This window comes from Gossypium raimondii, chromosome 4 (assembly GCF_025698545.1).
Source record: "Gossypium raimondii isolate GPD5lz chromosome 4, ASM2569854v1, whole genome shotgun sequence".
Lineage (NCBI taxonomy): Eukaryota > Viridiplantae > Streptophyta > Magnoliopsida > Malvales > Malvaceae > Gossypium > Gossypium raimondii.
In genome coordinates this window covers 14,185,778-14,202,322 of record NC_068568.1, presented here as the reverse complement: position 1 = coordinate 14,202,322, position 16,545 = coordinate 14,185,778, and the positions used below count along the sequence as shown (strand labels likewise).

General features: G+C 35.3%; 3 protein-coding genes and 1 non-coding gene across 4 annotated transcripts in view; 3 read left to right on the top strand and 1 right to left on the bottom strand.

The window, feature by feature from the left end:
* LOC105767283 (elongation factor 1-alpha) overlaps window positions 1–16,545 on the top strand; it is a 78,325-nt gene that overhangs the window by 17,678 nt on the left and 44,102 nt on the right. The gene's annotated exons all lie outside the window — the stretch shown is intronic.
* Window positions 5,867–5,973, bottom strand: LOC128040735 (small nucleolar RNA R71). Its single transcript, XR_008195541.1, has one exon. It is a non-coding gene; the product is annotated as a small nucleolar RNA R71 (small nucleolar RNA).
* Window positions 7,101–7,739, top strand: LOC105767284 (uncharacterized). The gene has a single exon (XM_012586788.1). It carries the CDS (start codon window positions 7,101–7,103, stop codon window positions 7,737–7,739), a length of 639 nt encoding a protein of 212 aa, XP_012442242.1.
* Window positions 9,834–11,781, top strand: LOC105767285 (uncharacterized). Its single transcript, XM_012586789.1, has 2 exons — window positions 9,834–10,054; window positions 11,442–11,781. The coding sequence occupies exons 1-2, from the start codon at window positions 9,834–9,836 to the stop codon at window positions 11,779–11,781; spliced, it is 561 nt and encodes a 186-aa protein (XP_012442243.1).

Here is a 16,545-nt window from a genome sequence, read left to right as displayed (position 1 = left end):
CCAAACATGGTAGCCAAATTTTTTAGGCTTTCTAACCTGTCCATTTTTATCAAAATTTCACTAAAATTTCATGAAGTTTTACTATTTTAAAATTTTAATCTTTAAACATTAAAATTACTAAAAATCACTTTACAAAATAGTCCTATTTAGTTATCAAACTTATACATCTACCACCAAACTTCAAAAATATCTCAAACTCAACAATGGCCTAATTCTAAACATTTAACAGTTTTACAAATTAATCCTTGGGTTAGTTAGATTAAGCTAAAGCAAACTCAAAAACATAAAATATACGAGAAATAGACTCAACAAAGAATTACATGCAAAGGAACATCCATGGCCAAACCTCCCAACTTGTTTATCCATGGCTTTTCGGTGGAGAAAATAAAAGTGAAGAAGATGATTTTTTTATGTTTCTTTTATTATTATTACTTTTATTAATTTAACATATTTTATCAAATAAACCTAATTTAATGAATAATTTATTTAAAATCCTCATATATACCGTCCACCATAACTTAATTATGGTTAAATTACCATATAAAACCCTTTTAAACCATCTCTATGCTCATTTAACCAATTTTAATCAATAGCTATTAAGTTTTATTATTGGTACAATTTAACCGCTTTTAATTAATTAAATAATCAAACAATGAAATTTTTAACCAAATCTTCACATACCAAAATAGTAACTCCATAAATATTATTAAATATTTACAAGCTCTAGTTATAGAAATGAGGTCTCGATACCTCATTTTCTGAAACCACTTTACTTTCAGGACAACCACATAAAGTTAACCATTTATTCAATTAGCTAAAATTCATCAAGTGAAAATTAAATATAAAATTATTGTTGACTCATATAATTTAAATACTAATTATTACAAACTTTTTAGTTAGATTTGTGGCCCCAAAACACCGTTTTTGACACCACTAAAAAATGGGCCGTTACACCATAAATGGTCTTTATAGCTTGCATATCTTACCAGCACCTTTTGGATTGATAAAACCTTCAAGTTGTGTCATGTACGTGTCCTCTTCTAGTTTTCCATTAAGGAAAGCTATTTTGACATCCATCTGCTAGATTTCATAATCATGAAATGTAGCTATTGCAAGTAAGATCTAGATGGATTTAAACATAGCAACAAGAGAAAAGGTTTTGTCGTAGTCTACACCATGAACTTGTTAAAAACCTTTAGTGATTATTCGCCCTTTGTATGTCTGTGCATTACCATCCATGTCAATTTTCTTTAGTGACTATTCGCCCTTTAGCGACTATCCACTTGCACCTTATGGGTTTAACCCCTTCAGATAGGTCAACCAAGATTCATACTTGGTTTTCTGACATGGAATTCATCTTAGACCTCATGGCCTCAAGCCATTTCTCAGAATCTGGGCTTGCCACCACTTTTTGATAAGTCTTAGGCTCATATTGATCCATAAGTAGAATATCACCATGTGTTATAATGAGAAATCCATATCTCTCAGGTACATGGTGTTCTTTTAAAGATTTTCGCGGTAATTGTGTTTCCAAAACAATTGATTGTTTCGTAAAACATTGTGGATATTGTTGTTGTTCAATCTCTGGTTCATTAATCTGTTGTTGTTCTCAAATTTCTCGAGTTCAATTCTTCTACCAATTCCCTTTCTAGAGATAAAATTTCTTTCAAGGAGGACTTCTGTCCGAGCAACAAACACTTTGTTCTCGGTAGGATTGAAGAAATAATATCCTTTAGTTCCCTTAGGATATCCTACAAAGATGCATTTTTGAGATTTGGGTTTGTGCTTAGTAGAGGTCTAACGTTTAACATATGCTTCACAACCCTAAGTCTTCATGAAAGACATACTAGGACGCTTTCCAATCCACATCTCATATGGTGTCTTTTGAACCAATTTAGATGGAACACAATTTAGTTTGAAAGCAGCTACTTCAAGTGCATTTCCCCAAAAGAATTAGGAAGATCAACATGACTCATCATTGATCGAACCATGTCTAATAATATTTGATTTCTTCTTTCAGAAACTCCATTCCATTGTGGAGTACCAGGAGGTGTAAGTTGTGAGACAATCCTACATTCCTTCAAAAACTCATCAAACTCTAAGCTTAAGTATTCTCCTCCTTGATCTGATCGAAGTGCCTTAATACTTTCCCCTGGTTGGTTTTGCACTTCATTTTTAAATTCATTGAACTTTTCTAGGGCTTTAGATTTATGGAGCATAAGATAAATATACACATATCTACTAAAGTCTTCAATGAAAGTAATGAAGTATTGAAAACCTCCTTTGGCTTATGTGTTCATTGGTCCACATACATCACTATGTATTAAGCCAAATAAATCACTAGTTCACTCACTTTTACTATTAAAATGAATTTTAATCATATTACCCAACAAGCAAGACTCACATATATCAAATTGTTTGAAAACAAAAGAATCCAAAATTCCATCTTTATGGAGCTTTAATATGCACTTCTCAGTTATATGACCCAATTGACAATGCCAAATATAAGTTTGATTAGAGTAATTTATTTTTGACCTTTTAGTATTTATGTTATAAATGGGTCTATCTTGATCAACCCATTTACTAATTGTGTCAAACCATAGAAAACATTATCGAGATAAAATGACCAACAATTATTCTTAATAATTATCTCAAAACCATTTTTGTCTAAACAAGAAATTGAAATAATGTTTCCAGTCAAACTTGGCACAAAATAACAATCCTCCAAAATTAAATCAAGTTCACTAGGCAATGATTAAATATGTGTTCCTACAGCTAATGCAACAACTCTTGCTCCATTTCCAACTCGCAGGTCCATTTATCCTTTAGCCAAATTCCTACTACTTTACAGTCCCTGTACAAAGGTAAAAATATGAGAACCATCTAATACCCAAGAAGTAGATATTGATAAATTAATATCAATAGCATAAATACCTGAAGTGGATGCTCCACTTTTCTTTGCCTTCTTGACCTCTTCAAGATAGGCAGAATAGTTCCTCTTCTAGTGTTCGGTCTTACCATGATGGAAATATTTTCCCTCCTTAGCAATTCCTCCTTTAGTTTTCAATGTAATCTTTCCTTTGTTAGGTTTGGCCTTGCCATTGTCCTTAGGCTTTGACTTATCATCAAGCTTTCCTTTGACCTTGTCTTTGCGGACCATCATAATGAGCTTAGGTCCAACCTTTTTCATGTTACTTTCAGCAGTTTGTAACATGCTAGGTAACTGTGACAAATTCTTATTAATCTATTTCATGTTGAAATTAAGGATAAACTGGCTAAAACTATCCGGCAACAATTGCAAGATGACATCGGTGGCCAACTCCACACCTAGTTTTTTAAGGCTTTCACTATAGCTTATCATCTTGAGAACGTGAGTTCCCACAGGAGGTGTCTCCACCATTTTGCATCAAAATAAAGCTTTAGAGGTTTCGTACCTCTCTTGACATGCTTGCCCCTCATATAATTCCTTAAGGTGCTGGATCATGTCATAGGCAACCATATCCTCATGTTTTTTTCTAAAGTTCAAGAGTCATGGTGGCAAGAAATAGACATCCTATGTCTAACATGTCATCAAGATGATTCTTATATGCATCCTTGTCAGCTTTAGAGGCACTACCTGCTAGTTCATTAGGAATGAGTTTTTCAATGACATATAATTTCTGTTCTTGTTTGAGGACAATCCTTAAGTTACGAAACAAGTCAAGAAAGTTCAAGCCATTCAACTTGTCCTTCTTGATAACTCTTGAAAAGAGTTAACTGCTAGTACTTAAGTAAAATTAGTTCTATTTTAGGTAATTGCATGATTATTTTTAGTTAATCGAGCATTGTATTGAAAGACTTGGGATGGTGATTACTTTAGTTCATCTGTACTTTTAATTGTTGGTGGAAAGGCTTTGTGGTGCTTGACTGATAGGTTTGAGGAAGAAAGATATCAAAAGATGGAGATTTGCTGAGTCATTATGAAATATTGTCATGGCAATGCTGAGGAAGAAAACGATAAAGAACCAGTCAATGTTTAGAGCATTTAGCAATTGGGCCCCCCATATGCACATGTAATGGAAAATTTTCACATCAAAATTAGGGAAAAAGAAATCATTGACTGACAACTTTTACCCTTGAAGATGACCTAAGTATAAAAGAAAAAGGGGGATTAAAGACCAAAAAGAGAGGTTTGCCATTAATGAGGGCTAAAGGTACGAATGATTGCAAATACGGAGCTTCGATAAAGGTCTCTTTGTGACAAGGAGGGTAATTTCAGCTACTTTGAGCTTGGGTGGAGATGCGCACCAGATGCCAAGTTGGGGGAATTCGCGTTCTGAACCTAGATTTCTTCCTCTACAATTTGCTCTAAATTTGCTGATTTAAAATTTTATTTTGAGATGTTGATGATATTAAAATACTTGAATTTGTGTAGACCACTCATGAAATAACTTAGCATAGCTGTGGATTACTTTTTATGATGTTTCAACTTTGATGAATGTTTGTGGATGAACATGATTCAGTTTAATGCTTTACCCAATGTTTATTTCTATTATATGCTTATTAGGGCATTTATAAAAGCTTGGTAAGTCTGAAAGTAGCTTAATATCGACAGAGTTAGGTTGGTTGGACGAAAATTGGGCAATATAAAAGAAAATTGAATGAAATGCTCGTGTAAACTTTAGAGATAGAGGTTTACCTTATACGACTTAGAGAGTTGTGCTTTAGTCATGGTTGCTAATTCTTAGCCCATAGATGTATAGTATCTTAGGAGTGAGCAATCGAGCAATAGGTTACCATATTTTTGCTAATTCTTTCTTTCAGCAGAGGTAAACCACGTTAGTACCCAATCGAGCAATAGGTTACCATATTTTTGCCATGGCATTGTTCCTCGCTTATAACTAATTCATTAGTAATCCCAGACTTTTCAATCAATATTCCAATCTTGCTAGAATCCTTAGTGCTTTTATTCGATTTGTTGCAATTGTAATCTACAATAGTACATTTTATTTTTTGTCATTTTTAGTGTATTAATTGCATTGTTATTTCTCAAAATATCATTTGATTCATTTATCTTTTCTACTCAGTTGTGATAATTTAGACAAAGAATACTAATCAAATCCTCGTGGGAATGATACTCACTCATCACTTTATTACTTGATTTGATGTGTATACTTGCACAATTCACACATCATATTAACACGCGACAAGTTTTTGGCTCTATTACCGAGGATTGGCGATTAGCAACTTTAGTTTTTGTTATTGCAGTTTTTATATTTTTAGCTGTTAACTTGTTTATTTTGTTATCACAATAGTTTTGCTACTAGTTGTATGCGTAAAGGCCTTCCTATTGAAGAACTCTATCCCTTAGGTCTAGAAATTGAAAGGACCTTGTAAAGAAGGAGGAGATAACAAAGAGCAGTGAATGAATATGGTAACAATCAGCCTGGTTTGAATGAGCTTCTTAATCCGGGAGACAAAAATGGTTTTCCTTGATTGCTTAGATGTTTGATGATCGGGATAGGCCAATTTGAGAGCATGTAGTTTCTATCTTAGACGACCTGAATCCTAGAATAGTCGGACAACAAATTTAAGCCCCCATTTTGAGCCGAAACCTTTAATGTTTCAGATGGTTCAATCAATTGGTAAGTTTGGTGGTTTGGCAACTGAAGATCTTAGATTGCACTTGAGACTTTTCTTAAAGGTCTTCGATTCTTTTAGACAGTAAGGTATCCTTGAAGATACCTTAAAACTCAAGCTATTTCCCTATTCTTTAAGAAATCATGCTAGAACATGGCTCAATTCATTGCCACCTGGAATAGTAGAATAACAGAATGATCTTTGTCAAACATTCCTACTGTGATATAACCCACCCAATATGAATGCTAAAATGAGAAATGAAATAACATCCTTTAGGCAACTAGAGGATGAAACACTGTATGAAGCGTAGGAAAGGTTCAAAGATCTACTTAGAAAATGTCCTATGCATGGATTTCAACGTTGGACCCAAATGGAGATGTTCTATAACGGTTTGAATGCACAGACATGGATGGTGGTTAACGCCTCAGCTAATGGAACTCTGTTGGACAAGTCCCACAATGAAGCATACGAGATTTTAGAGAGAATTTCTAATAACGATTATCAATACCGCACAACTAGAGTTGGAACTGGTAGGAGAGTAGCTGGATCATTTGAACTAGATGTGATTACGATGCTTATTGCTCAGGTATCTTCTTTAGTCAACATGATAAAGACCATGTAGAAGCCTAGTGCGGTGAAAGAGCTGAAAGTAGCTGGGTTATCTTGTGTTTACTATGGTGAGGATAACGTGTCTGAAGAGTGTCCTTCGAACTCAACATCTGTCTACTATATGGGAAACTTCAATACGAACAAAACCCCTTATTCCAACATGTATAACCCTGGTTGGAAGCAACACCCAAATTTTATTTGGAATAATCAAGGAGCTGGAAATTCCAACACAATATCAGACTCAATATCATGAATGTCCCACCTGGTTTCCTTCAGTCTATACCACCTCAAAAATGAGTTCAACAAGGGCAGACATCATCCTCTTTCACATCTATTGAATCTCTATTGAAGGAGTATATTGCTAAGAACGATGTTATGATCTAGAGCCAAGGGTCATCTTTGCGAACTTTAGAGAACCAAGCAGGACAGATAACTAGTGCTTTGAACTCAAGAACACAAGGAACTTTTCCTAGTCATATTGAGAATGCAAGACCACATGGGAAAAAACATTGTAAAGCAATCACTTTTAGAAGTGATACAAAACTAGATAGATTTGAAAAAAGTGTTGTTGCTGAAACAACGAATTCAGAATCTGATCAAAACAAAACTCGTGAATAACACAAGAAGAGCACCACAAATGAAAAAACTAGGCCAAGCGATGCTAAAGCAAACTCAAATAGAACTGCTGAACACAATGCTCGGGCAAAACAATCACTACGACTTGAAGTTCGCCCACCCCCAACATTTCCCCAACGATTTCAGAATCACTAACAAGACTAACAATTCAGGCGATTCTTGAATGTCCTTAAACAAATTCACATCAATTTAACTTTGGTGGAAGCTTTGGAGCAAATTCCCAACTATTTCAAGTTATGAAAGACATACTTTCAAGTAAGAGACAATTGGGAGAATTTGAAACAGTCGCACTCGCTGACGGGTGCACTACTATGTTGACAAATAAATTGCCTCCAATGTTGAAGGACCCAGGAAGCTTCACAATGCCTTGCTCAATTGGTAACCAATATGTTGGGAAGGCCTTGTGTGATTTAGGAGTGAGTATAAACCTTGTACCCATGTCAATGTTTAAAAAGTTGAGAATTGGTAAAGCAAAACCTACCACTGTGACCTTGAAATTGGCAGATCGGTCATATGCACGAACAGAAGGTAAAATTGAAGATGTCCTGGTAAGGGTAGATAAATTCATTTTCCCTACTGATTTAATTGTATTTGACTGTGAAGCTAACAAAGATGTGCCTATTATTCTAGGTAGACATTTTCTTTCAACAGGTAGGACTGTGGTTGATGTTCAAAAGGGTGAATTAACTATGAGGGTGAATGATCAACAAATCACTATTAATGTTTTCCAGGCTTTGAAATGTGCTGATGATATAGAAGAGTCTCATGTTGTTAGTTTGTTAGACTTTGTTGTGGAAGAGGAATTTAAAAAAAAAACTATGACAAAGAGCATAGTGAATTGTATTCAGTTGATATTGATGATGAAGGGCCATTAGGACAGCACAAGTAGTTGCTGACATCCAAACTACTTGTCGATAGACCTGGAAAGAGGTTTGACACATTAGATTTATCTCCTTGAATCTTCAGCCCTACTAAACTATCCATAGAAAAACTACCCACGCTAGATTTGAAACCTCTACCTGCATAGTTAAAGTACTTAGGAAATTAAAAAAAAACCTCTACATTGCATGTGGTTGTATCTATTGAACTGAATTATGAGCAAGAGGTTCAATTTTTAGTTGTACTTAGGAAATTAAAAAAAACTTTAGGATGGGCAATCGAAGATATTAATAGAATTAGCCCCACAATTTGTATGCACAAAATTTTGTTGGACCCTATTATGAAAAAGGTGGTGAAAATGAGATAATTAAATGGTTGGATGTTGGCATTATTTACCCAATCTCAGTTAGCTCTTGGGTGAGTCCAACCTAATATGTGCCAAAGAAGGGAGCTGTCACTGTGGTCAGTAAGGATAATAATGAGCTTATACCTACACGATCTGTCATGGGATGGCGAGTCTGTATGGACTACCACTAGCTCAAAAAGCTACAAGGAAAGACCATTTTCCACTGCCTTTCATTTATCAAATGTTAGACCAATTAGCTGGTAAGGATTTCTACTACTTCTTAGATGGATATTATGGGTACAATCAGATTGCAATCGCCCAAGAGGATTAAGAAAAAACAACATTCAGCTGTCCATATGGTACATTTGCCTTCAGAAGAATGCCTTTTGGCCTGTGTAATGTACCTACAACATTTTAACGGTTCATGATGTCAATATTCTTGGATATGGTTGAGAAGTTCCTCGAAGTGTTTATGGATGATTTCTCTGTATTTGGGAATGATTTCGAAGGTTGTTTGCACAAATTAGAGTTGGTTCTTCAACGCTGTGAGGAGACTAACCTTATTTTAAATTGAGAGAAGTGTCATTTCATGGTACGAGAAGGCATTGTCCTAGGGCATAAGGTCTCTCATAAAGGAATCGAAGTTGACAAGGAAAAAATTGAAGTGATTGATAAGTTACCAACTCCAATGAGTGTTAAGGGAAATAAGAGCTTCTTAGGGCATGCTAGATTCTATAGGAGATTTATCAAAGACTTCCCTATGATCTTTAAGCCCTTGTGTACCTTGTTGGAACAAAATAAACCCTTCCTTTTTTATGATGCTTGCCTGTCTACTTTCGAAAAGTTGAAGAAATGACTAGTTGTTGCTCCAATAGTAGTGGCCCCAGATTGGTAACTGCCATTTGAGCTCATGTGCGACGTGAGCGGTTTTGCTATTGGAGCCATGCTTGGGCAACAGACAAGTAAGATTTTTCACACTATTTACTATGCCAGCCGCACTCTAATAGAAGTAAAACTAAATTACACTACCACTGAGAAGGAATTATTAGATGTTGTGTTTACATTTGGTAAGTTTAGATCATATCTAGTAGGCAGTAGGGTTATAGTATATACCGACCACTCTACAATTAAATACTTAGTAGCCAACAAAGACACAAAGCGGAGACTGATCAGGTGGATTCTTTTACTACAAGAATTCAATTTAGAAATTTGAGATAGAAAAGGAATAAAGAATCAAGTAGCAAACCATCTATCCAGATTAGAAGCTGGAAATGAGGATGGCAATGTCAAGCTTATTAAGGAAGACTTCCTAGACAAGACCACGACATTACCTTGGTATGCTGATATAGTGAACTTCTTAGTAAGTGGTCTTCTGCCACCTGATCTTAACAACCAAACAAAAATGAAATTCCTTCATGATGCAAGATGTTATTACTGGGATGAACCTTTCCTATTCAAGTAGTGTGCTGATAAGATAATTAAGAAGTGTGTCCTTGATGATGAAATACACAACATTTTGCAACACTGCCATTCAACCCCTTATAGAGGATACTTTGGAGGAATGAGAACTGCTGCCAAAGTACTTCAGTTAGAATTTTATTGGCCAAGTCTATTCAAGGATGCCCATAGCTTTTATAAAGGCTATGATTAATGTCAAAGAACTGGTAATGTTTCAAGAAGACATGAAATGCCATTGTAAAACATTCTAGAGGTTGAGTTGTTTGATCTATTGGGATTAGACTTTATGGGTCCATTTCCACCATCATTTTGCAACCTATACATACTAGTGGCAGTCGATTACATCTCCAAGTGGGTAGAAGCTGTAAGCCTTCCTACCAATGATTCCAAGTCGGTAATGAAATTGTTGCACAAGAACATACTCACGAGATTTGGTATGCCTCAAGCCATCATCAGTGATAAGGGGTCTCATTTTGATTGCAAACTCATCACTAATGCTTTGCACAGGTATAGGGTGAAGCACAAACTTGCCACAGCATATCACCCACAAACAAATGGACAAGCTGAGATTTCTAACAAGGAGATTAAGTAGAATCTGGAAAAGGTGGTGAAACCAACTCGAAAGGATTAGTCCTTAAGGTTGGATAAAGCCTTGTGGGCTCATCGTACTGCCTTCAAAACACCGTTTGGAATGTCACCTTTTAAGCTTGTTTATGGTAAGCCATGTCACCTTCTTGTTGAGTTAGAGAACAAGGCATTTTGGGCCATTAAAAAGCTGAATATGGATTGGATAACCGCCGGACAAAAAAAAACTATTTGAGTTGAATGAAATGGAAGAATTAAGATCTCAAGCTTATGAGAATGCTAAGCTCTATAAGGAAAAGACCAAGTGATGGCATGACAAGAGGATCATGCCAAGGAAATTTGAACAGGGGCAACAAGTGTTGCTATTTATCTTAAGATTGAAACTGTTCCCTGGTAAGTTGAAATCGCGATAGTTAGGGCCTTTTGATGTGATCAAGGCGTATCCTCATGGCGCAGTGGACATCAAAGATACCAAGACTGGGAAAATTTTTAAATTCAATGGTTAACATTTAAAACACTACTAGGGTGCTCATGTGGATCGAGACAAACAATCCATTGACCTTCGAGATGTTTGAGCTCAAAATCTTTTCTTTCTTTATTTTCTTTATTTTCTTTACTTTAATTTCATTTTTTTATAGTTTCTCTTTAATTAGTTAACATTATTTTCATTTCTGGTTATATTATTTTATTAATGTACAAATTTAGCAAGAATTGCAGGGAAAAGAAATGAAGGTGCAAGCTTGTTAGATGTAGTACCAAGGGGTGTTTGCCTCAACATTTCGAAAGAGAAATATGCCATGAAAAATTGGGTATTGGATATTGAAGGAAGAGAAAATAAGGGTTGACAATGCAGAATGCTTCAAGGAAGAGATTTTAGATAGTTGGGCCCATTCTATTAATTAGGTATCCCATGATGAAACTGCCAAACGTGTTGCTTTAGGGCTAGGTTATTATAGGGTTCCTTCAAAAACATTTTTATTTCTCCTCTTTCATTCTGTAAAACTTAATCTATAAGATTTTCTAAACCATTAACACCATTACCCCCATTTATTTCTCTTCACCTGCCCACATCTCTTTCATTTTCCACAATTCCTTCGTGTTTACCGTTCTTTTTCCTAAACCTCCCTGACCTCTCCTCTTGCACTTTCAACTTCTTTTAACTTCTCTTGATAGTTTTATTTTCCCATCTAACCTAAACGACATTCTCAAAGATTTGTCAACATTCTTCAATGGCAAGAGTAAAAACCCCTTCTAAAGGTGTTAAATTTTCATAAGTGGGTGCTATCGAACCTAATACCTTCTTCAACAGTGTTGTTACTGTGAAGTACAACAACAACATCTTCAAGCAAACATTTTACTTTGAACAAGGTTTTTTGTTCAAAGATGAGCCTTATATGGGATATGATGAGTTAGTTTCCCCCATTGTTGAGGAGCATGGATGGAAAATTTTTTGCATACATCTAGATGATGTTTTAGGGAAAGTAATTCACGAGTTCTATGCGCACACCACTTCTCCTGAAAATCCTTTTATCTATGTTCATGAAACCTCAGTCCCATTTGATGAAGACCACATTAGTGCCCAATTTGGGTTAATTGATGTTCAAGATGAACATACCCCATTCACCGAAACCATCACTGTTGATGACTGAAATCAGGTATTAAACGATTTGTGTATTATAGACACTCGATGGATTGTCTCTAGCAAAGAATGCCATACAATCGAGAGGGCTTCCTTAATGCCCATAGGTAAAGTTTGGTACCACTTCCTCAAAATTTGACTAATGTCATCCACCTACAACACTACAGTATGAAAGGGAAAAATGCTCTTGTTTCATTCAATCATTGTGGGTTGAAAAATCAATATTGGCTGGGTCATTTTACATGAAGTGTGTCGATGTGCAGAGAAGAATGCCGACAGCTTCAGTTTCCCTTTCCTCATCCGTATTCTTTGCAAAATAACTCAATTACCTTTAAATGCCAATGAGGATGTTACACCAAATAAGAGAGGAATGTCTAGGGCTATATTTTACAAGATCCAAGGAGTGGACACATCAAAAAAACCTCAGCACAGTAAGGCACCCACCTCCTTTGCCAAGCACTTTCCCATAGCAGAAGCCTCACCATCTTAGAGCTCCTTTGAAAAACAAGTGTTGCAATCATTAGAGCAATTGTAGTCGAGAATGTCTCTGATTGAGATTTAGCAATTTCAACTTGCTAAAGAGATGACAAAGGCCAAGGAACAGAAGGTATGCTATTGGTCCTATGTGAGGGACAGAGATGTGGCTCTAAAATGGTCATTGTAGAAGAACTTCACCAAGCCTATGCTTGACGTCCTTGATTTCCCAAAAGCTTTGCTACGATTTTCCAAGGCTTAGGAGGAACCAATTGAAATCCACCCTGACAAGGCCGAATCTGCAAACATGGGAGGTACTCCTGATACAGTGAAAGGAACTGATTAGGAGTCTGAGAAAAAAATCTCTGAATGTTGAGAGTGGTGAAAATGAGCAAAATGAACTCACACCTACCAGTGAAGCCACCGAGAAGGGTAAAGAAACTATTCCACCTACACCACCTGAAGCCATGACTGCCCAAGACCGTGAAATTGATCGCATCATTAATGAGATCACTGAGTTTGATAAAGAATAGGAGGATCTGCCACTTCATTCAATGAAAATGAAACCGCATTATAAGCACAATGCATGCAAATCCACCTGTCAAGAATGAAAAAATAATCACCAACATCCAAGTCAAGGGAGTTCTCTTCCCCTTATGTATTCGTGTATTCATATTTTTTTTACTATGACGTTTTCTGTATATATATTCCTGCATTCATGTTACATAGATGTTCATGCATTGAGGACAATGCATCCATTAGGTTTGGGGGTGTATCAAGCATTTAGGATGCATCATGTATTTAGTAAGCATGCTCATCTTAGTATAGGCATTCTAGTATAGCCAAATTTTTTTTGCCATGAAATTGCCAAGAACTGGTTAGACTATGATGAGTACAATTTTTACTTGTGATGTTCGATGATGAGCTTAATTCTTCAATAAACCTGAACATGTGATAGTGGATTAGGTGGGTTTAGTTTAGGTTAGGTTACTTGAGAATCAAATCCTGAAAATGAGATATCCTAACCTCAATTACAAATGGACTATTGCGAGTTTCTTTTAATGGATTTAAAGAATCTTGAAGCTAAACTCAGTAAAATTGCCAAAGCATTACTGAAAGAATTACCAGTAGGCACTCTAATGCTTAGAATTGTCAAATAAGTCAGCAACACTTTGTTTGCTCATCGTTCTATTGGCTAGAAAAGCATCTTAAGCAATAGTGTGTAATAAAGAAAAAGGACAATTAGGGGCATTCCACTATAGTAATAGGTTGAGTAGCTAATGAGGTAGTTATTTGCTCCATCCATATTCTAAGTTAAAAGCCTTAGCTTTATGAGTGAATTCCATTCAGATCGTGACATGATTGAGTACTTGGAAATTCAGTGTAGATAAAAGACAAGGTAAGTAAATTATGAGATACTAGATATAGCCAAAATACACATATGAGCGTTCAGGAATTTTGTTTTTAGGGTGAGATTCTCTACACTACCTTTGGTAAGAAAACCTTGGAAACTTGAATAAGTTTTTAGACACAGAAGATTGTTGAGAATTGGTGTATAAATTTTTCTTTGAATGGACTAGCAATACAAGTTGGTTATGTGCAATGGTAATTTTTGCATTCATGCATATTTACTTGAGGGCAAGCAATGATTTAGGTTTAGGGGTGTGATAACTCTTGAAAAGAGTTATAATTCATACTTTTAGACTTAGTTAACTGCTTTTACTTAAGTAAAATTAGTTCCATTTTAGGTAATTGCATGATTATTTTTAGTTAATCGAGCATTGCATGTAAAGACATGGGATGGTGATTAATTTAGTGCATCTGTACTTTTAATTGTTGGTGGAAAGGCTTTGTGGTGGTTGAATGACAAGTTTGAGGAAGAAATATAACAAAGGATGAAGATTTGTTGAGGTATTATGAGAGATTGACATGGTAATACTGAGGAAGAAAATAATAAATACCCAGTCATCAATTAGAGCATTCATCAGTTGGCCCCCTACATGCATGTGTAATGGAAAATATCCACCTCAAAATTAGGGAAAAAGCAATCATTGGTTGATGACTTTTACCCTAGAGGAGGACCCAAGTGTAAAAGAAAAAGTGGGATTGATGGCCAAAAAGAAAGGTCTGCCATTAATGAGAGTAATGAGAGCTGAAGGTATGACTGATTTTAAATATGGAGCTTCGATAGAGGTCTCTTTGTGATAATGAGGGTAGTTTTAGCTACTGGGAGATTGGGTGAAGACGCACACCAGATGCCAAGTTGGGGGAATTTGTGTTTTGAACCTCGATTTCTTCCTCTACAATTTGTTCTAAATCTACTGATTTAAACTGTTATTTTAGGATGTTGATGATGTTAAAATACTTAGCACAGCTGGGGATTACTTTTGATGATGTTTTCACTTTGATGAATGTTTGTGGATGTATATGATTCAGTTTACTACTTTACTCAATGTTTATTTCTGTTTATATGCTTATTAGGGCATTGATAAATGCTTGATAAGTTTGAAAGTAGCTTAATATCGACAGACTTGGGTTGCTTGGACCAAAATTGGGTAATATAAGAGAACATTAAATGAAATGCTCGTGTGAACTCTAGACATAGAGCTTTACCTTATACGATTTAGAGAATTGTGCTTTAGTCATGGTTGCTAATTCTTAGCCTATAGATATATAGTGTCTTAGCAGTGAGCAGTTTTAGGTCTTGCTTTCGACAGAGGTAGACCACGTTAGTACCCAATCGAGCAGTAGGTTACCATATTTTTGCCATGGCATTGTTCCTCGCTTATAACTAATTCATTAGTAATCCCAGCATTTTCAATCAATATTCCAATCTTGTCTAGAATCTTTATTGCTTTTATTCGATTTGTTGCAATTGCAATCTGCAATAGTACATTTTATTTCTTTCAGTTTTAGTGTATTAATTGCATTGTTATTTCTCAAAATATCATTCGATTCATTTATCTTTTCTACTCAGTTGTGATAATTTAGACAAAGAATACTAATACAATCCTCGTGGGAACGATGCTTAATCATCACTTTATTACTCGATTCGACATGTATACTTGCACAATTCGCACATCATATTAACACGCGACACTTCTCAAAGACAGATCGCAATGATAAAGAGTTTTTGTCACATTAACAAACCAACTCTCAGCCAAATACTTCCTAGGTACATGCCATTACAAAATGAAATATCATCACACTTGAGCTTGGGATTGAGGTTGGATGTTGATTCAGTGATATTTTGAAAAGTACCTAACCTGCGCACGAAAAACGAAAATCGTACGCTGAGTACAACTCAATGGTAGTTCTATAATCTAAACAATTTAAATCTTAATGTAAATATGTAATATGTACTATACAATAGAGAAATGTCATGTAGTATATCAAATTTATTATGCTAACTTTATTCACCAATATTCACATTCAAAATCTTACAATTTCCAAAACTTGGCAATAACCTTTAAGAAGGCATTTGATAAATAACTCACATAATGGAATTTTTCATATAACATTTGTTAATCTCAACCCATGAAATGGCATGATCCAACTCTTTGATCAATACTTGATTTCATTTCACAATTCACATCTTGTAAATTGTATGAGCTATTGTGCACTAGAGGAGATGAAGGTTAGGCTACGTAAAGTGAGAAAGAAGCTTGTGAAGCGACTTACACCCTTAGGATTCTTCTAAGTTCTCCCATTGGCTTGGGAATGACCACCTTAGTTTTATGGGCTATAACTATTACATTTATTTACTTCTTTATATTATTCATGTTTGTGATACAATGGATGTTATGTTAGCATGTATGTCATAGTATATTGATACAATCAACTTTAATAAAGAAATAAAATGGATTAAAGTTGAACATTAATGATGAGATGAATTTTATTTAAACGCTCAATAAAATATTAAGTTAAGATTACCTTCCAATATTTACCCTCGTTAAAGCCTCGATCAATATAAAGTGGGTTCTACTAAAGTGAAGTACTTGTAACTATCTTGGTCAAACACGAAGAATGAGCATGTGATATTCGTTGGTTATAATATTGGTTCATAACTCAACTAGGTTACTCTAATAGGATTGGAAACCTAGAGGCAAGAGATTTGGATGATCATAAGATGATGTAATATGTTTAATAAACCGTGTATGTAATCTGTTTAACATATGTGATAACTTGTTCCTGTCAGTCACTTATTAAATGTTCATCATTGATTTTAATGCCTATTGGATCTAATATATTGTTTGTTAAGTGTTACCAGATCTATCTTGGGGCGATGGAGTTTTCGTTA